Source organism: Budorcas taxicolor, chromosome 6 (assembly GCF_023091745.1).
Source record: "Budorcas taxicolor isolate Tak-1 chromosome 6, Takin1.1, whole genome shotgun sequence".
In the NCBI taxonomy this organism is placed as follows: Eukaryota; Metazoa; Chordata; class Mammalia; order Artiodactyla; family Bovidae; genus Budorcas; species Budorcas taxicolor.
In genome coordinates, this window is record NC_068915.1 from 90,408,302 (window position 1) to 90,433,914 (window position 25,613).

At 38.6% G+C, this 25,613-nt stretch overlaps 2 protein-coding genes across 2 annotated transcripts in view; one reads left to right on the forward strand and one right to left on the reverse strand.

The window, feature by feature from the left end:
- RCHY1 (ring finger and CHY zinc finger domain containing 1) lies at positions 1 to 17,749 on the reverse strand. Its single transcript, XM_052641995.1, has 9 exons — positions 17,304 to 17,749; positions 15,640 to 15,759; positions 15,305 to 15,420; positions 6,931 to 7,009; positions 4,957 to 5,001; positions 4,789 to 4,847; positions 4,671 to 4,697; positions 3,620 to 3,740; positions 1 to 630 (listed from the first exon to the last, which is right to left on the reverse strand). The coding sequence occupies exons 1-9, from the start codon at positions 17,391 to 17,393 to the stop codon at positions 502 to 504; spliced, it is 786 nt and encodes a 261-aa protein (XP_052497955.1). The 5' UTR covers positions 17,394 to 17,749; the 3' UTR covers positions 1 to 501.
- THAP6 (THAP domain containing 6) overlaps positions 17,563 to 25,613 on the forward strand; it is a 15,076-nt gene continuing 7,025 nt past the window's right edge. The window contains exons 1-3 of the mRNA XM_052641996.1: positions 17,563 to 17,628; positions 18,530 to 18,632; positions 21,804 to 22,011. Coding sequence (XP_052497956.1) covers positions 18,553 to 18,632; positions 21,804 to 22,011 — 288 coding nt within the window. The 5' untranslated portion in view covers positions 17,563 to 17,628; positions 18,530 to 18,552. The remainder of the gene's footprint in view (positions 17,629 to 18,529; positions 18,633 to 21,803; positions 22,012 to 25,613) is intronic.

Sequence of the window (25,613 nt, forward strand, 5' to 3'; positions counted from 1 at the left end):
TATTACATCAAAATTCACATTTACAGGATCCGAAGGACTGTCTTAAAAATTCTAGAGTATATGTAATTAGATTTTAACAGTAAGATAGAACATATCCTCATTACAGCACAGCCTTTAAAGAGTCAAGGATAATACTGAGAATTAAGTACAGTTCTATCAAGAACTAGAAATTAATTCTGTATGCAGTGTCACCTAAAACAAAGTTCCAAGAAGTCTAAGAAGTCTACGGATGTGAATTTCAGTGGCAAACATCACTGACTTCCAAACAACTGACACCAAAGAAAGCTCCAATCAAAACACAAGCGTGGTGCCTTTCATTCAATGTAGAGCTATGATAATTCTATAAAGAGACCCTGAATCCTTAGTCTTATAATATGCTTTTCTGTTCTGAAATTAATACAAAACACATCAACTCTAATGCATAGATTGTGACGCATTATGACAAAAAGATAGCCTTTTTCTATCAGAAAATCCTTATTTTTCCAGTGCAATATAGGCTGTTCATTGCTGATCTATTGAAATTTTGTATCTTCCAGCCTGAGTGGTATTGTAGGATTCACAAATATTACACTTCATGCCTAATATATGGAACTGAACTGTCGATCTTCCATTGCAATCATTGCAGAGAATCTGAAAAGAGATGAATTAAGTAAATTAAACCTTATTAACAGAAAGTGGTACTGTCTGTTCAAAATAATTTTTCAAAAATCATACTGAAGAGGTATCTTCCTGGCAGTCCAGTGGTTAAGATTTTGCCTTCCGATGCAGGGGGTGCAGGTTAGATCCCTGGTCAAGGAACTAAGATCCCACATGCCTCACAGCCAAATAAAACCAAAACATAAAACAGAAGCAATGTTGTAACCAACTCAATGAAGACCTTAAAACTGGTCCACATCAAAAAATCATTTAAAAAAACCATACTGAAGATGTGAAAACATACATATGTAAGTCTAAATATTTCCATAAATAGAATACCTTTTATTTGTTCACTGGAAATTCTAAGAGGCTATTAAGGTAGCTCTAAATTTAGAAATGGGAAATAGATGGGGAAACAGTGGAAACAGGGTCAGACTTTATTTTTCTGGGCTCCAAAATCACTACAGATGGTGACTGCAGCCACGAAATTAAAAGACACTTACTCCTTGGAAGAAAAGTTATGACCAACCTAGATAGCATATCCAAAAGCAGAGACATTACTTTGCCAACAAAGGTCCGTCTAGTCAAGGCTATGGTTTTTCCAGTGGTCATGTATGGATGTGAGAGTTGGACTGTGAAGAAAGCTGAGCACCAAAGAATTGATGCTTTTGAAGTGTGGTGTTGGAGAAGACTCTTGAGAGTCCCATGAACTGCAAGGAGATCCAACCAGTCCATTCTGAAGATCAGCACTGGGATTTCTTCGGAAGGAATGATGCTAAAGCTGAAACTCCAGTACTTTGGCCACCTCTTGCAAAGAGCTGACTCATTCGAAAAGACTTTGATGCTGGGAGGGATTGGGGGCAGGAGGAGAAGGGGACGACAGAGGATGAGATGGCTGGATGGCATCACCAACTCAATGGACGTGAGTCTGAGCGAACTCCAGGAGTTGGTGATGGACAGGGGGGCCTGGCGTGCTGCGATTCATGGGGTCACAAAGAGTCGGACACGACTGAGCGACTGAACTGAACTGAACTGAAATTTAGAAAATGAAAATGTGGATTTGCACTAAGTCTTATTTTAAAAGTTCCCAAATAGCATAAATAGTACTAGTACAAAAATTAACAGAGGAACAATCAGATTAACACTTAAAAACAACAATTTCATTATTTTTCACTGACAATCTTAGTCAACAATTTTTTTAGATATTTATAATATTTTTGCTTGTTATATATTAAGTTCCTGGTCTTAGATGCCTCAAGAATGAATTAAAGTTCAAAAGAGTACTTTCTAAAGTTGAACAAAGAAAAGCTTTTGGTTCGTCCCTAAAATGACAGTAAGATGCCACTTAGGAATTAGTCTCTTCTCATACTGAGATCTTGAAAAATACAAAAGGGTATTAACATGAAAATAAATCAATACATTACTATGTAAGAAAAGTATTAACTTTAGAAAAGCCACACCATAATAAGTAGAAAACATACAAATTTTCTCTAAATTATAATTTGGAAAGTAACCTTTTCTTTTTCCTTTAGAGATTTTTCTTTGGACCATTTTTAAAGCCTTTATTGAATCTGTTACAATATTGTTTATGTTTTGGTGTTCTGGCCATGAGGAATATGGGATCTCAGTTCCTCAACCAGGGACTGAACCTGCACCCCCTGGTGCTGCTGCTACTGCTGCTAAGTCGCTTCAGTCGTGTCTGACTCTGTGTGACCCCATAGACGGCAGCCCACCAGGCTCCTCCATCCATGCGATTTTCCAGGCAAGAGTACTGGAGTGAGTTCCCATTTCTTTCTCCAATGCATGAAAGGAAAAGTGAAAGTGAAGTCGCTCAGTCATGTCTGACTCTCCCCGACCCCTTGCACTGGAAGGCAAAGTCTTAACCACTGGATCGCCTGGGAAATCCTCCTGAAAATTAATTAAGAATATGATCTAAATGGAGAAGGTACTCACTGCCTAGACTGAGAGGATTAAGGAATGACTGCTAATGGTTACAGAGTTTCCTTTCAGGGTGGAGAAAATATTTTAAAACTGATGGTGGTTATATCTTCAAGAATACACTAAAAGGCACTGAACTGTCTGTCCAATTTAGATGGACGAGTTGTACGGTATGTGAATTATATCCCAATAAAGCTGCTGCTTTAAAAAATGATCTAAACAGAATACAGCATGCTGTAGCCTCTAGTAAAACATAACACAACTATCAGTATTACAAAAATGATCTTTCATCGACCTAACAATTATCCACACAAATTATGAAATGCTCCAGTATAAATTACACAGAAAGTGATTTTTATTTGGCTTTGTTAAGGGGTTTTTATCTTTTTGTGTAGAAATATCTGAACTGAAGATTTTTGAAAATTTTTATGTCCAAAAATTATTAAAGCACCAGAAAGCTATCTACTTTCCAATTCTAATCTGTAAATGAATATGCTATGCTGAGACTAGACAGCAGCACATCTCAACTAATGGAGAAAAGATGATCATTCTCCATAAGACTAAAGGCACAGAAATACTTCTTACATTTCAGACTGCAGGCTAAGACCAAATTAAAAAGTCTTAGAATAAAAAGCAAACATTAAAAACCAAAAAGCAATCTTCAAAAAAAAAGTAAACATGTTTGCCTTAAATAAAATTTAAAATAATTAAAACATAATCAAAATAAAATAGCAGACCAATAATCTACCTCTACTCAGTTATTATCAATTGACTCTGTTAAGTAATAAGTAAATAATTTAGAATGAAGTTTTTGCCTGCCATCTAGTGTTGGCAAGTACTGCACAAAGATATTCTTAGATTTTCTTTTTTCCTCTGAGTTCAGAATAACTAAAATTTAAAGGTTATTTGGTTCCTCCCATTAATCATCACAGTGACATCTATGCTGAAATAGTACTTTTTAGACAGATTTGAGCAAAAGGACAAAAATAAACACGAGCATCAGCAAGCAACCTGAAAAGTCTTTTTAGGCATTGATTCTACTCACATCCACAGTCATGTTCTGATATTCTGAGGGCATAGGAGTCTGTGCTACCTCATCATCCAGTTGTCTCCAGTGCCTACTCATATCTAAAGCAGAGTGCATACACAATGGACATCTGTAGCCTCTAGGAGAGATATAAAAGAGTCATTTTCCCAGTATTAAATGGAGAGTATATCAACTCGAGCTAACTGGTATATAAACCATCTAAAACAAGCATTATTCTATACTTCAAGACCATCTCACAAACCTTTTCATTTAAATCCTGTATCATAGGGTATTTTTTAAACCTACTTCTTTTTCCTCAGTTCTATCAAATGGGGAGGAATTTCTTAATATTCTTTGTAGAATATACACAATATATTTTAAAAACCAATTAAACTGCTTTTTAGCTAAACAGCCTCAATTTCTTAATATATTCAGGCAAAGAAGAGATTGTATTCCTTAAAAATTATTCAGATCATGCTATTTTCTTTCTAAAAATTCTGAAAATGTTCCCTTTTATCTGGCTCTTAAATTAAAATTTCTGCTCATCAGTTTGCAGGACCAAAATACATTTACACAATTTCCTCTAACTATCTGCATCTCACTTTAGCATCCTTTCCCCACAACAAAATTAGCATTAGATAAATCTTGGTATGAGTTTTAGATTTTTTTGCAGCTCATCATAGTGGACTAATACAACAGCTAATAATTTTGGGCAACATGTCTCAGCATTTTTATTTTTACAATGGTATGACTGTCTCAGCAGACACCAAGCTTCCCAATTAGTAGCCAGGGAATGAAAGGTATCTGTCTCAAACTGCAAATGAGATATGACATAATAGAAACATGAGGACTAAGGCAAAGTCCAGTGTTTCTCTCCCAACATGCTTTGCCCAATTTAACAGTACTCATCTACCCTACCCATCTCAAAGGAAATATCCACCATATCCAAATATGGTATAAGTAACTGGGAGTCTTGTCCATTCCCTTCCCCACTCGCCTGCAAAAAAAACAAAAAACAAAAACAGACATCTTACAGTAACAATTTTTTATAATCCCATCAAACACTTACTCTTTCAACATGCCTTCATAACACGTTCTGAAAGAAAATATAAAATTATTTTAATAAAGCAAAAAGTATCTCCACCATTTCCAAACATTTTTGAGGAAAAAAACCAAAGTTGCTTTACTTATGTAAAAGATGTCCACATGGCAAGACGCGAGCAACAATACGAGATGTGTGAATGTCCTGTAAAAGCAAATAAAGTTGGTGGTTAATTACATGAATACAATATAAATACCCAGTATTTTAAATTCAAAAGGGGCTATTTCCAAAGCAAAAAATATTTTAAGCTCACCTCCAAACATATCGGACAATCCTGCCGGGAAACATTTTCAATACACTGTTTAAAAGCAAAATTAAAATTACCAAAAGCTTAACTAGATGTTAATTATATAACCACAGCATTAATAACAAAAAACAAAGGAAACAATACCAACTTACTAAATGTAATAATGAACATTAATATGTTTCTTATATGTCAGACAAGAACTGAACAGTTAACTCTCACAACTATTTCAGGCTTTACACATTACCTGAAACAATAAAATTGCCTAATACATCTTAATTATTCAAATTATTTTCATTTTACAGATAAATAAATAGTAATAGTTCATATTAAAGAGATTTTACTACATGCCCTATGTCAAGTTCATTACCTGTTATTCTCAATTAATTTCCACAACACTGAAACACATACAATTATTTACCCCATTTTACAGATGAGGTATTTGAGGCCTGTGCATGCATTCAAGCGTGCTCAGTCATGTCCAAGGCTTTGTAACTCCATGGACTGTGGCCCACCAGGCTCCTCTGTCCATAAAATTTTCCAGGCAAGAATACTGGAGTAGGTTGCCATTTCCTTCTCCAGGGGATCTTCCTGACCCAGGGATTGAACCCACATCTCGAGCACTGGCAGGCGGGTTCTTTACCACTGCACAACCTGGGAAATCCCTTTGAGATCTAGAGAAGCTAAATAACTCCCCAAATTACATGCTATCAAGAAATGGAAATATATGTGTGCTCCTGAGTTCTTAACTTGACAAGACAAGGTCTGATTAGGTGTGAAGAGGTAAGAAAAAGCATCAAGCCATAAATGATACCCAGGCTTTTTAGCAAACACCTGAGTAGATGATCCTACCACTTACTAACAGAGACAATAAAAAAATAACTGAGAAATAAAACAAAAATACCACAAGAGAAACTGAGTATATAGTTTTCTAAAGACAACACAGCATATCTAACGGCAACACAGCATAGTTAATCAGCCTAAACTCAAGTCTGTAAAACCAGATCCAATCTTTTGCCATCTCCTACAGTCTATTAATAAAGTACTTAAAGCCAGGACTAAAATCCTCAGGAGTCGTCTTCATTCAGCCCCCATTCTCTCTCCCTTACACTTGTCACTGTACTCCCTATTGTCATTATTCACCTCAGCTTCTCTTCCTACCTCAGTATCTTAGGCTAGCTAGGATCTAGCAGGGCTTCCCTCATGGCTCAGCTGGTAAAGAATCTGCCTGCAATGCGGGAGACCCAGGTTCGATTCCTGGGTCGGGAAGATCCCCTGGAGAAGGAAATAGCAACCCACTCCAGTATTCTTGCCTGGGAAATCCCACAGACAGAGCTGGGCAAGCTAACAGTCCATGGGAACACAGAGTAGGACACAACTATGTGACTAATTTTCACTTTTTCATTATCTAGTATCTTTTTAAAAACACCCTCATCAGATTCTCCATTCTCTCAATTCTTGGATAGAATCAGTACTATAAGCGATAGCTTATTAGATTTTCTCCTAAATAATGAAAAGTAATTTTTAAAAGACCTAAGACCATGATATAAATAGGTCAAGCAATAGGTCAAAATTCTACATCCAAGTTAAAAATATTTTTATTGAAAAGGAATACTGAATTATCTAGGAATGCTATATTAACAAAAGGTTACACTGCTCTGTATTTCTCCTGTACCATACATTTTAAAAGCTATTCTCAAAACCAGTTCCAATGATAAGAATCCACAGGCTAATTTAGAGGCTGTCTACGTTATACTAATAACTGTTGTTAAGTATTCTTACACACTATAGAGAAGAAAAGGGAACTGTAGATCAAATATTCTAAGGTCTGTACTTTAGAACATTTACTTAATACTGCTTAAAAATAAAAGTAACATGACAATACTCAGTAACATCTGAAAGTTAGCATGCTTTTAAACAAATTAGGATTTTAGCTGTTTTCAAATGTAATACTTTTTAAATCATACAAACTGAAGTACGTACCTTGTGCTTCCCTTGGAGATTCACTGCAAGGCATAAGTTACATTTCAAACAGTGGAAATAATCTTCCTTTGGACCAATTCTAAAAAAATAATGTGAAAACAAAAGATTACATATGTTTTTATTACATAGTTACTTATTATATATAAGTTCAGATTCACTATAAACAAAGTTCAAACCACACTGAAGAATATGAGGTGAATCCCTACCTCCCCAACATCACTCCCCAAATGCAAGCACTACAAACAGAATGGTATCTATCTTTCCAAGTATTCTTTTCTTCCATAAAACTGCATATACACATACATACAGATACACACACTTTGAGTTTTATTTTTTACACAAATGGATTCTATCCTGTTTTGCAACTTCTTCTTCACTTAACAGTATTCCTTGGAGAGTACTCTATGTAAGAACATACAGAACCACTTTATTCTTCTTCAGAGTTACATAATATTAAATGATATGGATATATCTTAATTTTTTAATATTCTTTTATTGATAAAACTTACTATCTTTAGCCAATGCAATGATACAATAAATACCTCTTACAGATATCAGTCAACTACATATTGGTGATTTTTCACAAAATTCCTAGAAGTGGAACTGTAGGGTCAGAGGGCAGTGCATCATCAGTTCTGATACTATCAAACTGACCTCCAAAGACAGTACTGATTTATACTCCCCCCAATGTGTAACAGCACCCATGTTCCCCACACCCTAGCCAACACTGGTTACCTATATGACAAATAAAAACATCACTTTAATTTGAATTTCTCAAATGATGATACACAGAGCATATTTTACTATTTATGAGCCATTTGGACTTCTCTTGTGGATTGTCTGTTCACGTGCTCAGTTCATTTTTCTTAATAGGGTATTTGTCTTTTATAATTTTAAAGAAGCTCTTTAACTCAAGTATATACTTGATTTACAATATTATATTAGTTTCAAGGATGTAGCATAGTGATTCAGTATTTTTATACATTAGACTCCATTTAAAATTATTGCAAAATAATGGCTACTGTTGCCCTGTGCTGCACCACCTGGGAAGCACGCTGTGCTTCCTTATGGCAACTCACTATAGTCAGTCCTGTCCAATTCTTTGTGACCCCATGGACTATAGCCCACCAGGCTCCTCTGCCCACAGAATTTTCCAGGCAAAAATACTGGAGAGGGTTGCCATTTCCTACTCAAAGGATCTTCCCAACCCAGGGATCGAACCCACGTCTCTCACATCTCCTGCACTGGCAAGAGGATTATTTACCACTTAGCACCACCTGGGAAGCACAATATATTCTTGCAGCTTATCTATTTCCTAGATAGTAGCTGGTATCTCTTAATCCCGTACCTCTATATCTTGCCCTCTCTGCTTCTCTCTCCCCACTAGTATCCACTAGTTTGTTTTCTATAACTAAGCCTGTTTATATTTTGTTATATATATTCACTAATTTTTTTAAAAAGATCCCACATATAAGTGATAATATACAGCATTTGTCTCTGTGAGTTCCTTCACTAAGCATAATACTCTTTAGGTCTACCCACAATACTGAAAATGGCAGAATTTCATTCCTTACTTTGCTGAGTAATATTCCAGAGTGTGTGTGAGAGAGAAGACAGTGTGTGTGTGTACACATCTTCTTTATTCATCTGTTGGTGAACACTTGCTTCGCTTCCATATATTGGCTACTGTAAATGATGCTATTATAAACTCCTGAACAAATGTACCTTTTTGAATTAGTGTTTTCACTTTTTTTGGATATGTACACAAGAGTGGGGGCTTCCCAGGTGGCGCAGGAGTAAAGAATCTGCCTGCCAAGGCAGGAGACACAAGAGACTCGGGTTCAATCCCTGGGTCAGGAAGATCCCCTAGAGAAGGAAATGGCAACCCATCCTACCTGGAAAATCCCATGGACAGAGGAGCCTGGCAGGCTAGAGTCCACGGGGTTGCAGAGTCGAACAAGACTGAGCACGCAAGTGCACACACACACATAGCACCCCAAGAATGGAACTACACATGGTATCATATGGTACTTCTACTTTTAGTTTTTTGAGGAACCTAATTAAAGTTCTTTATACATGCTGGCTTCCCTGGTGGCTCAGATGGTAAAGAATCCATGTGCAATGCAGGAGACCTGGGTTTGATCCCGGGGTCAGGAAAATCCCCTAGAGGAGGGCATGGCAACCCACTCCAGTATTCTTGCCTGGAGAATCCCATGGACACAGGAGCTGTGTGGGCTACAGTCCACGGGGTCACAGAGAGTCAGACACAACTGAGAGCAACACTTTTATACATCCTGGATATTAATCTTTTTCAGTTGTATATATTAAAATTACTTTTTTGGTATGTCAACTATCTTTTTTATATCCTTTATCATATTTTCATTTTAATTCCTAGGTAATAAAAAGACATGATATTTCAACTTATGGCTTATGCTTCTGCCCCTTTTTTATTATTAATATTTTTATTTATTTTTGAAGGATAATTGCTTTATAGAATTTTGCTGTTTTCTGTCAAACCTCAACATGAATCAGCCACAGGTATACATATGTCCCCTCCCTTTTGAACCTCCATCCCAACTCCTTCCCCATCCCACCACTCTAGGTTGATACAGAGCCCCTATTTGAGTTTCTTTAGCCATATAGCAAATTCTCATTGCTATCTATTTTACATATGTAATTAAGTTTTCATGTTATTCTTTCCATACATCTCACCCTCTCCCCATTTCCATAAGTCTACTCTCTATGTCTGTTTCTCCACTGTTGCCCTGTAAATAAATTGTTCATTACCATTTTTCCATATATATGCATTGCAATATGGTATTTTCTCTTTCTCACTTCACTCTGTGTAATAGGTTCTAGGTTCATCCACCTCATTAGGACTCAAATGCGTTCCTTTTATGGCTGAAAATATTCCATTATCATTATCTGAGCTGACTGTGGCTCAGATCATGAACTCCTTATTGCCAAATTCAGACTTAAATTGAAGAAAGTAGGGAAAACCACTAGACCATTCAGGTATAACCTAAATCAAATCCCTTATGATTATACAGTGGAAGTGAGAAATAGATTTAAGGGCCTAGATCTGATAGATAGAGTGCCTGATGAACTATGGAATAAGGTTCGTGACACTGTACAGGAGACAGGGATCAAGATCATCCCCATGGAAAAGAAATGCAAAAAAGCAAAATGGCTGTCTGAGGAGGCCTTAATAATAGCTGTGAAAAGAAGAGAAGCAAAAGGCAAAGGAGAAAAGGAAAGATATAAGCATCTGAATGCAGAGTTCCAAAGAACAGCAAGAAGAAATAAGAAAGCCTTCTTCAGTGATCAATGCAAAGAAATAGAGGAAAACAACAGAATGGGAAAGACTAGAGACCTCTTCAAGAAAACCAGAGACACCAAGGGAAGATTTCATGCAAAGATAGGTTCGATAAATGTCAGAAATGGTATGGACCTAACAGAAGCAGAAGATATTAAGAAGAGGTGGCAGGAATACACAGAACTATACAAAAAAGATCTTCACGACCAAGATAATCACAATGGTGTGATCACTCACCTAGAGCCAGACATCCTGGAATGTGAAGACAAGTGGCCCTTAGAAAGCATCACTATGAACAAAGCTAGTGGAGGTGATGGAATTCCAGTTGAGCTATTTCAAATCCTGAAGATGATGCTGTGAAAGTGCTGCACTCAATATGCCAGCAAATTTGGAAAACTCACCAGTGGCCACAGGACTGGAAAAGGTCCGTTTTCATTCCAATCCCAAAGAAAGGCAATGCCAAAGAATGTTCAAACTTCCGCACAATTGCACTCATCTCACACGCTAGTAAAGTAATGCTCAAAATTCTCTAAGACAGGCTTCAGCAATACGTGAACCATGAACTTCCAGATGTTCAAGCTGGTTTTAGAAAAGGCAGAGGAACCAGAGATCAATTTGCCAACATCCGCTGGATCATGGAAAAAGCAAGAGAGTTCCAGAAAAACATCTATTTCTGCTTTACTGACTATGCCAAACCTTTGACTGTGTGGATCACAATAAACTGGAAAATTCTGAAAGAGATGGGAATACCAGACCACCTGACCTGCCTCTTGACAAACCTATATGCAGGTCAGGAAGCAACAGTTAGAACTAGACATGGAACAACAGACTGGTTCCAAATAGGAAAAGGAGTACGTCAAGGCTGTATATCATCACCCTGCTTATTTAACTTGTATGCAGAGTACATCATGAGAAACGCTGGGCTGGAAGAAGCACAAGCTGGAATCAAGATTGCCAGGAGAAATATCAATCACCTCAGATATGCAGATGACACCACCCTTATGGCAGAAAAGTGAAGAGGAACTGAAAAGCCTCTTGATGAAAGTGAAAGTGGAGAGTGAAAAAGTTGGCTTAAAGCTCAACATTCAGAAAACGAAGATCATGGCCTCTGGTCCCATCACTCCATGGGAAATAGATGGGGAAACCGTGGAAACAGTGTCAGACTTTATTTTGGGGGGCTCCAAAATCACTGCAGATGATGACTGCAGCCATGAAATTAAAAGACGCTTACTCCTTGGAAGGAAAGTTATGACCAACCTAGATAGCATATTCAAAAGCAAAGACATTACTTTGCCAACAAAGTTCCGTCTAGTCAAGGCTATGTTTTTCCCAGTGGTCATGTATGGATGTGAGAGTTGGACTGTGAAAAAGGCTGAGTGCCGAAGAACTGATGCTTTTGAACTGCGGTGTTGGAGAAGACTCGAGAGTCCGCTGGACTGCAAGGAGATCCAACCAGTCCATTCTGAAGGAGATCAGCCCTGGGATTTGTTTGGAAGGAATGATGCTAAAGCTGAAACTCCAGAACCTTGGCCACTTCATGCGAAGAGTTGACTCATTAGAAAAGACTCTGATGCTGGGAGCGATTGGGGGCAGAAGAAGGGGACAACAGAGGATGAGATGGCTGGATGGCATCACTGACTCGATGGACGCGAGTCTGAGTGAACTCCAGGAGCTGGTGATGGACAGGGAGGCCTGGCGTGCTGCGATTCACGGGGTCGCAAAGAGTCGGACATGACTGACTGACTGACTGAACTCAACTGAACTGAATATTCCACTGTGTATATGTACCACAACTTCCTTATCCATGCATCTGTCGATAGACATCTACGTTGCTTCCATGTTCTACCTATTGTAAATAGTGCTGCAATGAACAATGGGACACATGTGTCTTTTTCATTTTTGGTTTCCTCAGGGTATGCCTCTTATTTTGAAAAAACTTTTGAAACCCATTGCTCATATACATACTCTCCTATATACTTCTAATACTATGGCTTATAATTTTTATATTTTTCTTTCATCGATTTGAAATCTACTATGTATAGTAAAGGAGAGACTGCTAGTTGTCCCCAAACTTCTCTTATTCTCTTCCTGCACAATATTAGCTGGGCACAAGGCTGTACTGAATAAAAACTACTTCCCAACTTCCCTGGAAGCGTGAACAGAAGACACAAATGAAATTCTGTCTTGTGCCCCTCGGAGAAAAGGGTGTACCTTCCCTTCACCTATTTCCCCCTTTCCACTGACAAGAATATGAGTTCTTTTAAATTGTGTAGACAAGGAAGCATCTTATGGATGCTGCTGCTGCTAAGTCACTTCAGTCGTGTCCGACTCTGTGCGACCCCACTGACGACAGCCCACCAGGCTCCCCCGTCCCTGGGATTCTCCAGGCAAGAACACTGGAGTGGGTTGCCATTTCCTTCTCCAGTGCATGAAAGTGAAAGTGAAAGTGAAGTCGCTCAGTTGTGTCCCCATGGACTGCAGCCTTCCAGGCTCCTCTGTCCATGGGATTTTCCAGGCAGATTACTGGAGTGGGGTGCCATTGCCTTCTCCAATCTTATGGATAGCAGGGCAAAAATAAGATAAACCTGGGCTCTATTTAACTACATGGTTCAGACTTTTCCCTGAGAAACATATATGTCTTTTTTGAGCCACTTGTTATTTAGCATTTCTGTTACGACATGCTAAAACCATATTCTAATGAATACACAGAATTTTAGTAATCAATTTTTTGTTTCCCAAATGGATAATCAGTTATCTTAGTACCTGTTCTCCTGATCTGAAATGCCATTTTTGCTATAAACTCGTATGTTAAATATGTGAATGTGTGTGCACACACACACACAGTTTCTCCCTTTATTGTCTATTCTTATACAAAGAATATACCTTTTAAATTACTCTCACTTTGTCATGTTTTGGTTATATGGAAAGGCAATCCCCTTGTTCTTCCTTTTCAAAATCTGCTCAGCTCTGTATATTTTCTCTTTCAGATGAAATTTACTATCAGTCTGTCCAATTCAACAGGTAAAACCCCTGCAGGAGACTCCACTGCTGCCCAAGACAGAACAACCAACAAGAGACTGGATCTACCCTCTTACCTAAAACTACCACCACACAACCCAAACAAAACATATGAAACAAGTTTCACTGAACACCAAGCAATGAAAGACAGTGACCTGCGAGATACAGGAAAGAAATTAGGGGAGCCCTAACACTGCCCTAGTTTACTGCCTAGAGCACTTTCAGGCAGTAGGACAAGTTGGAGGAACAAAAGCAGAGCCAAAAAGACTTGCTGATGGAGAAGATGAGCTGAGAGTCGAAGCAACCCAAGACTGTTGCAGCTCACAGGACAGAGCACCAGAGAGGACAGAGCTGCACGGGGGAGCCCCTCAAGTATTTAGCAGGATACACATCAGCTCATGCATGTGAAGAAACCCCCCAAGGCCAGGGAGAGAACCGTTCAAGAGAACTAGAAGGAACAGTGTTCAGCACTCAGATACGGTCAGTATCAGTGTTTACTCCCTTTAGCCGGACTGGAAAACCTTAGAATTCATTGGGTCCTGGGCTGATTACTCAGGAAGGTACTGCCTCAGTGGTAAGGAATAATTACTCCTGGAATAAGCACACCTCCAGATCCATCTAACAAATTATAAAAGCAAGTCCCAGAAGTTTCAAACTGTTCAAAGTAACTTAACTATATCCCAAAATAAAGCTCAAGAAGATTAGCAGGAATATGAAAAGTTCCCAACAAGGTAAAAATCACAATGTCTGGTACCCAACAATGACCAGTCACCCAAAAGACAGGAAAATCAACTAAAAAAGTAATTGAACAATCAAAATCAATCCAAACTGACACAGAGGTTAGAATTAACAGAGAAGAACATGAAACCAATTATTATTACTACATTTCATGTGTCCAAAGAGGAAAGTGAAAGTGAAGTCGCTCAGTCGTGTCCTCCGACTCTTTGCGACCCGTGGATTGTAGCCCACCAAGCTCCTCCATCCATGGGATTCTCCAGGCAAGAATACTGGAGTGGGCTGTCATTTCCTTCTACAGATGTAAAAAATTTTAAAAAGACCCAAGTCAAATTTCTAGACATAAAAACTAGAAAAGGGGGTTTGCTTATGATTGTCACATCTTTTGGTATATTTGTTATCCTTCCTTAAAAACACGTTAAGGGACCTCCCTGGTGATCCAGTGGTTAAGTCTCCAGGCTTCCAACACAAGGGGCACAAGTACAATTCCTGGTCAGGGAGCTAAGATCTCACATGGCACAGCCAAAAAACAAAACACTACATAAAAATGGAAAGTGATTTAAAATTCTCCAATAGAAACAAGGAGAAAGGACTGACATAGGACACTTGGAGCTCCAACACTGGTTAACATTCTAATTCTTAAAAACAGTGGTTTGATGTATTAGTATACTTTAAAACATACATTTGTTACATATAAGCTTCTGGACGTAACACTTTAGGATTTTTAGAAAGAAAAAAATTTCTATATGCCAACATGTCAACAGCAGCTTGTCAGTGGGTGGCTGGACTAAAGACTATTTTATTTTCATTCTTTCTACTTTCCTGTATTATCCAATTCTTAAGCCTATACTGATTTTATCAAAACTTTTGATAAATTTTTAAAATAATTTTCAAAAAGGAAAAATCTACCCTAATTTTTTACCTTAGCTTCCTACAAGCCACTTCATATAAAAGCATAATTTCTACCCCAAATTTAAATTTTAAATGAACACACAACTGTTGATGGGCTAAATGATGAAGGCATGAAGAAATTTTTAGGGCAATGGAAATTTTTTTTTAACCTTGATTTGTGATGATGGTTAGGGTTAGGAGATATATTTGTCAAAGTTACTGAACTGAACATTTAACATTAATGCATCCCATAAGATGTAATTCTGAAAGTCCTCTGTCCATGGAATTCTTCAGGCAAGAATACTGGTGTGGGTAGTAGCCATTCCTGATATAATTATATTCCAATAAGGTGATTTTAAAAATTATTATTGCTAAGATATATTAGGAATAAAAAGAACATTTTACATACAGTACCTACAAATTCCACAGTTTTCACAATGATACTGTTTCTTGTCTTTGTCAAACAGATGGCATACACTGCAATAATATTCTCCAAACAATGTGCTACATTCCTCACAAGTCTGTTGTGCCTAAAAAAACAAAAAGTAACTAAAAATATACAATTTACCAAAACATTTTGAATTACTAATTTAAATGTTGATTTTTTCTTAATGTACATGCAGTTTTATCTTTACATGTTTTCCTACATTTAAACCCAAGACACTGCATATTGCAATATTCTTTATTAACTTTTTAAAACCACCTTAGTACATGTTTTAAAAAAACAGAAATATGTAATAAAATCTTACACGCTGAATTTTTTCACAGTTTATGCACTGCACTTCCTTTACTTTAAAGCGATCTAGCTGATGATCTTCATTGTTATCATGACACAATCGGCAAGTATAAAGCTTGTTACAGCAAGGTGCCTAATCCCCAGGTGAGGAAAAAAAGAAAAAAAAGGTATAAGCAGCAAGACAAGGCAAGTTTGAAATAATGCAAAAAGAAATTTCTTTCTTTCTCCTCCTCCTGGAACAAGGTCAAAGATTACAACCAATGGATCATTTGGTAAACTGATAACTACACGTAACATTTCACTGTTTTCCCATCAACATCTGGGTCTCTATCAAGTTGAACACAACCTTGCAGTTCAAAACAAGAATTATGAAAGACGGCCATCCCTAAACTGAAAAGTTAATCTCACAATACCCTAAACTCATTCTCAGCATTAAGTAGCACGCAGGCAATTTCTACTTAAGACATTCCAGATAAATTCATTTACCAACTTTAACGCTGAAGCATTAAATACTATGATTATATTTTAGTCCACTTAAGTTTACCACGTATCAACTCTGTGTCTTAAAGTTTGGAGGACACAATAAACGTAAAAGACAGTCCTTGTTTTCAAGACTGGCAAAGACTGCCAGTTGTCCAAGGCAAGAAAGTCGACTCTCTCCTTCCTGGACATATGACTGCCCAGCTATACTACTGTTTCCTTGCTGTTACTTGTGGTCAAATGACTTAAGTTCTTAGCAACAGAATACGCACAGAATAAAATCAGTGCCTCTCCTGGGCGTACGTATTAAGAAGCTAAGCATGCCTCTTCCCCCACGCTCCCTTCTCCCTTTCCACCAGATGAAACCTGGACATGGCAGCAGCCCAGTTGATGACTATATGCCCTAAAGCATGGTTAACAACACAATAGAGAAAATCTGTCCAAGGAGTGGTCATGTGAAACGGCCTCATTACCAAACTAGATCATTCATTCACCTTGAATCGTGAGGCGAGGAGAAATAAACTTTTATTCTTTAACTCACATTACTACTGGGTCTTTTTGTTACAGCAACTTAGCTTTACCCTAACTAGTACCTCAAAAAGTCTCTAGGCCAGGAAGCTAACCTTATATTATACCTTCCAGTACACTGTGAACTTTGAGATCCACTCATTCCTGAAGACTTCCTATGCCATGACTTACCATAACATAGTTCATTCCTTCCGCTTACGTTTTCTGCCTGGCAGACTTAGGCCTACTCACGCTAAAATGAAGCTGGCAAGCTATAAAACTTATTTACTATACGAGATCAAAGTGTATTCCGAGTCTCCACTCGCTTACCCGCCTTCCATTATTTCATCACACACCTGAAAGTGATCCTGGGAAAAGCCAGCACAGGCCCGGGGCTACCTCTGTCTACTTCCAGCACCAAAACACTAAATAAATGAACCCCCTGATAAGGTAACCGATGGGCAAGGCCAGGTTTTTGCCAACCAAGAACTTTGCTTGCAAACTACAACACAAACGTGGAGCCAGTGGTCGCCTTGACAAAACATGCTCTTTACGGCAATAAGCCAGTCAGAGGTGAAGTTTTCCTGACTAAAGCTTAGCCCGACAACAAACTTAAGCCCAAGCTTCATGTCCCGGCCCACCCCACCCCCAGCCCGGCGGAAGCGCTTAAGAGCCCAGTGAAATCGTCACCTTCAGGAGACATCCCCTGTCATAGTGCTCGCAGCCCCGCCGCCTTTGGGCTTGCCCGCGGGCGCCATCTTCCAGCGACGAGGAAGCCATCGCCTCCACCTCCCCTCAAACTCCACGACCCCTTCCCCCAGGCCAAAAGCTACTCCCAGAGAAGCAGCGCCGCTCTAGCCCACCCCGTCCCGGCTGCAGCGGCCTCCGGAGCCAAGATGGCGGCAGGGCACGTGACCCGGGGCAGCCGGATTTCCGGCGCCCGGGACCACGGGGCGGAAGCGAAAGGAGGCACAGTCTCCGTTGTCGTCGTTAGTCGCTGCCTTCACCGCTAACGGTAATAATTCTTAGGTTGCCTCCCCTTTTCCCTCCATCGCTACCCGCCCACACCCTGGGCGCGGTTCGGGGCGAGGAGAACCGCAGCAGTGCGGAAACTTCCGGTGGCCCTTGGGGAAGGGCCGCTCTCCGGCCTCAGCGACACCTGTGACACGGAGGCCCCTCCCTCTCCCGGCAGCGGCCGTAGCCTCGAGAAATGGGCGGAGCTCTTGCCTGGCCTGCCGGCTGGCAGCGAATCCTGGCGCGCTCGCGGCCACGGCCGAGCAGCCAGGCGCTGGTCAGCGACCCAAATGCTTTTTTGTCCCCTTGTTCATTACTTCCTCTTCATTCCTTCAGTAGTATATTAACGTTTACTATGTGCCAGTCACCAGCTACGCCATGGAAACGAACGTGACCAAAAACGGTTCTGGGAACTCAGTCTGGTGAAGGAGAAAGAGAGTCCACAGACACCCTGAAATAAATGAGGTTTACAGCTTGGAGAAGTGCTAGGAAGGGGAAGTGTGTTCCAAGAGAGCTAGTACCAGAGGGAATCTGACTTAATCCGGTGTCAAGGAAGGTTTCCCTGAGGAAGCAACGCTTGAGCTGAGAGCTCAGAATGAGCTTTCTAGGAGGCATCAGTGTGCCAGGATCTGGTGATGAGGGAACACGTGCCTCTTAAGAAGTGGTGGGAGGGAAATGTACCCGCCCCTGAAACTGACAGACGGCCTAGCTGAATATGACCTGCCTTGTTAAAGAGCCAAACCTCTAGAAAATTTTATGAGGAGAGCTGCGGGTTTTAGAAGAAAATATTTGCCCTTGGCTTTCTAACCTCATGTAATGTTACGTGGAATGTACTGGGAAAGGTAAATATGTACCCCTTAGCTTTGAAGTTGCTGACGCTTGCCCCCTTAATTTTCTTTCAGTTCTCCTATGAGTTGCTGAGACCATGGTGAAATGTTGCTCGGCCGTTGGATGTGCCTCTCGCTGTTTACCAAATTCCAAGTTAAAAGGACTGACATTTCACGTGTAAGAGTCTGCTGTAGTTAAGCCAAGTACTTTTGACTGGTAAAAAAAGCTAAAGACAGGTCTACTTAAATCTTCAATTTTGCAGCCAGTTGCTCTTCCCCTGAGCTATGCCGCCTAGAACTTTGATTTTGAACTTTAGTTCTCAACTTCTTTTTTAATAACCTTTTTAGTTAAATTTGAAGTGACAATAACAGTTTTACGTTTTTATAATTAGTGCAGAAGCTTAAGATACCTGCAAAGGTATCACAGACAGGTTAACAAAAATATCATCACACCTTTTTGCTAATATTACTATTTTGCATTTTAACATACCTTCAAAGAAATTGTGTTGTAGTTTACAATCCAAATCAAGGATCTCTGCTCAAATATATTCTGTCCTTTAGAAATAAATCAAGCTTATGTAACAGAGAAATAAATAGAGCTTATGTTTAGATTGATGTTTAAAAATAGATCAAGCTTATGTTACAGAGAAAAAGGTATAAATTACAACTTCAGACCAAGTTTAGCTGTACTGCAGATAAATCAGTTCAGTTCAGTTTCGTCGCTAAGTCGTGTCCGACTCTTTGCAACCCCATGAACTGCAGCATGCCAGGCCTCCCTGTCCATCAGCAACTCCCGGAGTTTGCTCAAACTCATGTCCATCGAGTCAGTGATGCCATCCAGCCATCTCATCCTCTGTCGTCCCATTCTCCTCCTGCCCCCAATCCCTCCCAGCATCAGAGTCTTTTCCAGTGAGTCAACTCTTCGGATGAGGTGGCCAGACTATTGGAGTTTCAGCTTTAGCATCAGTCCCTCCAATGAACACCCAGGACTGATCTCCTTTAGAATGGACTGGTTGGATCTCCTTGCAGTTCAAGGGACTCTCAAGAGTCTTCTCCAACACCGCAGTTCAAAAGCATCAATTCTTTGGTGCTCAGCTTTCTTCACAGTCCAACTTTCATTTCCATACATGACCACTGGAAAAACCATAGCCTTGACTAGACGGACCTTTGTTGGCAAAGTAACGTCTCTGCTTTTGAATATGCTATTTAGGTTGGTCATAACTTTCTTTCCAAGGAGTAAACATCTTTTAATTTCGTAGCTGCAGTGTCACCATCTGCAGTGATTTTGGAGCCCAAAAAAGTCTGACACTGTTTCCGCTGTTTCCCTATCTATTTCCCATGAAGTGATGGAACCAGATGCCATGATCTTAGTTTTCTGAATGTTGAGCTTTAAGCCAACTTTTTCACTCTCCTTTTTTACTTTCATCAAGAGGCTTTTAGTTCCTCTGCACTTTCTGCCACAAGGGTGGTGTCATCTGCATATCTGAGGTTATTGATATTTCTCCTGGCAATCTTGATTCCAGCTTGTGCTTCTTCCAGCCCAGCGTTTCTCGGGATGTACTCTGCATATAAGTTAAATAAGCAGGGAGACAATGTACAGCCTTGATGTACTCCTTTTCCTGATTTGAAACCAGTCTGTTGTTCCATGTCCAGTTCTAACTGTTGCTTCCTGACCTGCATACAGATTTCTCAAGAGGCAGGTCGGGTGGTCTGGTATTCCCATCTCTTTCAGAATTTTCCACAGTTTATTGTGATCCACACAGTCAAAGGCTTTGGCATAGTCAATAAAGCAGAAATAGATGTTTTTCTGGAACTCTCTTGCTTTTTTGATGATCCAGCAGGTGTTGGCAATTTGATCTCTGGTTCCTCTGCCTTTTCTAAAACCAGCTTGAACATCTGGAAGTTCATGGTTCATGTATTTCTGAAGCCTGGCTTGGAGAATTTTGAGCATTACTTTACTAGCATGTGAGATGGGTGCAATTGTGTGGTAGTTTGAGCCTTCTTTGGCATTGCCTTTCTTTGGGATTGGAATGAAAACGGACCTTTTCCAGTGGCCACTGCTGAGTTTTCCAAATTGGCTGGCATATTGATTGCAGCACTTTTTTAGGATCATTTTCTAGGATTTGAAATAGCTCCACTGGAATTCCATCACCTCCACTAGCTTTGTTCATAGTGATGCTTTCTAAGGGCCACTTGACTTCACATTCCAGGGTGTCTGGCTCTAGATGAGTGAGCACACCTTTGTGATTATCTGAGTCATGAAGATCTTTTTTGTATAGTTCTGTGTACTCTTGCCACCTCTTCTTAATATCTTCTGCTTCTGTTAGGTCCATACCATTTCTGTCCTTTATCGAACCCATCTTTGCATGAAATCTTCCCTTGGTGTCTCTAATTTTTTTGAAGAGATCTCTAGTCTTTCCCATTCTGTTCTTTTCCTCTATTTCTTTGCATTGATCGCTGAGGAAGGCTTTCTTATCTCTTCTAGCTATTATTTGGAACTCTGCATTCAGATGCTTATATCTTTCCTTTTCTCCTTTGCTTTTCGCTTCTCTTCTTTTCACAGCTATTTGGAAGGCCTCCCCAGATAAATTAGGATGGTCTTAATTTAGTATTTTAGTCATTCTTCTGACAGCATAGGAAAGAAGGAGCAATAAGGTTTAATAATTATTCATTTGCTGAAGTTTTATTTTGTTGCTTTTGTACCAGGCACTACTATGTGCCAGAGAAAGATCTGCCAGCTACTTTGCTAAGTATAAGGACATCAAAAATGAACATGTGTACCCCACTTTATTCCAAAAAAGACTTGAACCAGCTTGGAAAATTGGAAAAGATATGGCTAACTTCCAGATCTCAAAATCGTTCTGATCTCCAAAATTGCAAACTCCGCAGGTGTTCTCTACATTCATTCACCAAGCATTTATACCCTTGTTTTGTATTAAATGTTGTACTAAACAACTTTTTGATGCTGATAGAAGAATGGAACTACAAATGTCTCTGTTCATCTGGGATAAATTCATCAGATAGGAAAAGGCCCAAGTGATGTTCTTCATCATCTATAGATGAAGAAAAACCTTCAGGTGTAAATTTTACTCTAAGGTATTAAATGTCTTTGTAAGCTTTTCTTCTTTATAATATGAGAAAGAATTAAATGAGGGCTATTTGCCTGCAGCATGTTTGGTACAGAAATCTGAGTGTTAAAACTGAAAGTTATAAAACCGTAAATCGCAGTGGTTTCCTAAATATTCCAGTTTCAAAAGTAATAACAAACCAGTTAAAGAATCAATTTCGGCACAGCTTTTTAATTCAAGTATATGTGTTAAATTAAACATAAATATGTATTTTTTTCTAGATTCCCTACAGATGAAAACATCAAAAGAAAATGGGTATTAGCAATGAAAAGACTTGATGTGAATGCTGCAGGCATTTGGGAGCCTAAAAAAGGAGATGTGTTATGTTCAAGACACTTTAAGAAGACAGATTTTGACAGAAGTTCTCCAAATATTAAACTGAAACCTGGAGTCGTACCTTCCATTTTTGATTCCGTATCTCACTTACAGGTTTGTTTATCAGATGCTGCTTACCATCATTACTCACTGTTTATGGACTATTTAAGAACCTTCACACACTTGCTACCATTTTTTATTGTTTGCTTATTGATTTGAAAACATTCTCAAGATTTTTTTAGATTTGTAAACTGCTGTGTAAGCTTTTCTAATGAATAGTAAGAGTGTTTTACCAGTAGCCCCTCAGAAATGTTAATATCTGTACCTTACTAAGATTTGGTGAAGCAAACTTGAGTTAGTATAGCTCAAGATTTGGGTCTAAAAATTGGAGGAATGTTAGAGTTGAACTGAAGTTCCAAGCTGGCAGTGCACCTCACACTGGAGCAAAAGTCAAGAGCAGAGCCACAACAGACACAAAGTATACTTTGAGAGCCACATACATTCACACTTAAAACCTAAGTATAACTGGAAGGTAGAAAACCAAAAGATGAGAAGGAAAGAAGAGGTCAAAAAAAGAAAATAAAAGGATTGTTTAAGGAAACTCTAGTTGTATTCTGTGGCTTTTCTCAGTGATTTTAGTGCCATGGATGAGCTGCTTCACCCTGAGTATCTCTCTTGACTTTGTATACCCGAATGCGTACTCACTTTCAGAAACTCTAGAGATTGATTCCAATGTGGAAAATTCAGGGAGAGCCTGTGGTTCCCACACCAATAGGAATGAACCGCTATTGAAAGGTATCTCCTTCCTGACAGCTGGAAACAGAGGAAGTAGTTCAGAAGATGTCTACTCCCATAGGGGTCTTGGCCACATTTGCAGATGTTCGTATCTCAGTACTTGAGTTATAAAGTGGAAACTGACTCAGTTTCTTCGATGTTAATAAATGTACAGTATCTTCTGCAATTTGCTCTAAAGGGTTTGTTTCCGATACCATGGTGTCATCTGTAATGTTAAGAGGACCTTAAAAAATATGGACATAGTAAGTCAAATAACAATAAATTACTAACTTCCAAAAGTTATTTCCTAATAACAAGGAAATCACAGAATCCAGAAGTAACACTGTTAACACTCTATGTGGATCTTTTCTGTCATTTGTATGTGTATGTTTGTATATAAATACATCTCTATTTATATATTCCTACAAAATAGGATTATATTGTATATCCTTTTTATTATTTGCTTTGCCCTTTTTTTAACATTCATACAGTGCTTACTGTGTGCCAGGCACTAATCTAAGCACTTTACATACATTTTGACTCTTTTAGTCCCCCAAACTGCCATAAGAGTTAAATAATCTTATTCTCATTTGACTACTTGAGAAATTTAGACCCAGAAAGCTGGAATACATTCCCCAAGTCACAGTGCTGTTAAATGGCAGAGGCTAGATTTAAACCCAGGTATTATAGCTCCAAAGTTCACTCTTAACTATTATAATATTTTCCATGATGTTAAATATTTTTCTATAACAATGGCTTTCAAATTTAGTCTACCTAAATATTATCCAGGGAGCTTGGCTTAAAATGCAGAATTCTAACCACCTCTCCCAAAAAATTTGATTCAAGAGTCTAGGATCTGCATTTTGTAATAGGCACCCTGCATGATTGTGTTGCAGCTCAATGGATCACATTTTTAAGAGAAACCTATATGGAATATCAATTTTTTTAACTAAACTTTATACTGAAGTCAACCTACATCTAACAAATTGCACACATCATAAGTGTATAGACCATTGGACTTTCACAAAGTGAATACACTCATGTAACTCCTCTCAGACCAAGATGGAGAAAGTTTTCAGTGCCCCAGAAGCTTCCCTGATGCTCTTTCCCAGTCCCTACACCCTCAAAATTACCACTGTCCTGACTTTTATCACTGTCAATTATTGTAAATGGAGTCGTATAGTACATACTCTGTTCTGTGGCTGCTTTCACTCAACATTTTGTTCTTGTGATTCATCCACATTGCAGCATGTGGTACTAGTCCATGTATTTTCTTTGCACTATAATATTCTATTGTATTTGTTGTTGTTCAGTGCTATGTCCAACTTTATGTGACCTCATGAACATCAGTGCACCAGGCTTCCCTGTCCTTTACCATTTCCCAGAGTTTGCTCAAACTCATGTCCATTGAGTGAGTGATGCCATCCAGTCATCTCATCTTTTGCTGCTCCCTTCTCCTCCTACCCTCAATCTTTCCCAGCGTCAGGGTCTTTTCCAGTGAGTCAGCTCTTCATATCAGGTGGCCAAAGTATTGGAATTTCAGCTTCAGCATCAGTCCTTCCAATGAATATTCAGGGTTGATTTCCTTTAGGAGTGACTAGTTTTATCTCCTTGCAGTCCAAGAGACTCTCAAGAGTCTTCTCTAGCACCATAGTTCAAAAACATCAGTTCTTCAGCACATTGTATAAATAAACTATAATTTCAATTCTACTGTTGATGAACGTTTGGATTTTCACTTTGGAGCTATTATGAATGGTGCAACTACAAACATTTTTGTCCATGCCTTTTGATGCAGTTAAATATACACATTTCTACAGAGTATATGTACATTTCTGTTAGAAGTGGAATTGCTGAATCCTAGGATCAGCTTGAGTAGATATCACCATAGTTTTTGAAAGTGGTTTTACCAACTTATACCCCCACCATCAGCTTATAAGAGTTCCTATGATTCTATATCCTTTCTCATATTTAGTGATGTCATCTTTACAGTACATTTTTAATAACCATATAGTGGTTGATCCAATGTATGGACAATAAATACTTTCTGTAATCAATCCTTACCAATGTATATAGATTATCATCTTCCACTGTTTTAAAAAGCATTCGAATGAACATTATTGTAGCTGAATCTATGTACATATCCTCATTTCCCCAAACTAATTTCCTGGAAATAAAATAGCTAGACCAAAAATTACACACATTTTTAAGTCTTTTGCTTTTGATACAAGCCTCCCAAAAGCCCATCATAAAGTTTGTATCAGTCTACTGCCATACTAATAGTTATGCATTAAAGCGTCCATCCTAATCCTCAGTGTAAGTTGTGTTTTTAACCTTTGCTGAAATTGATAGGCATAGATGACATCTTATTGTTTTAATTCATCTTTGAATATTAGTGCATTTGTGCGTTATTTCCTGTGTTCATTAGACAGTTTTACTTCTTCTTTTGTGAATAACTTATTCAAGTCTTCTAGTTTTATCTTTTTCTAAGCTGTTTTGTAACAACAATAGATATTGAGGGTATGAATCATTTAACTATGTTGCAGTTACTTTTTGTTCTTTGTCTTTAGTTCTAATTATGGTGTTGGTTTGTTTTGTGTGAAATACATTTTTTTAAGTAGTCCTATATTTTCTCTTGTGCTGTCTGATTTAAGATTTTATAAATATTTCCCATGTATTTTTCTACTTCCTCGTTGTTTTCATTCTTACATGAATTTTCATTATATAGAAATTCATTGTGATTTACTGTACATAAAGAATATAACTTTTTCATAATTAGTTCATTTTTCATGATTTATAGCCTTTCTCCACTTATTTAGAATGCCATTTTTTATCCTGAAGGCTTTTATCTACATGATCTACTCATATTTTTCTTAGAGAATAGTCTTCTGACCCAAGGTTAGAACCCATATCTCCTGTGCCTCCTGCTTGGCAGGCAGATTCTT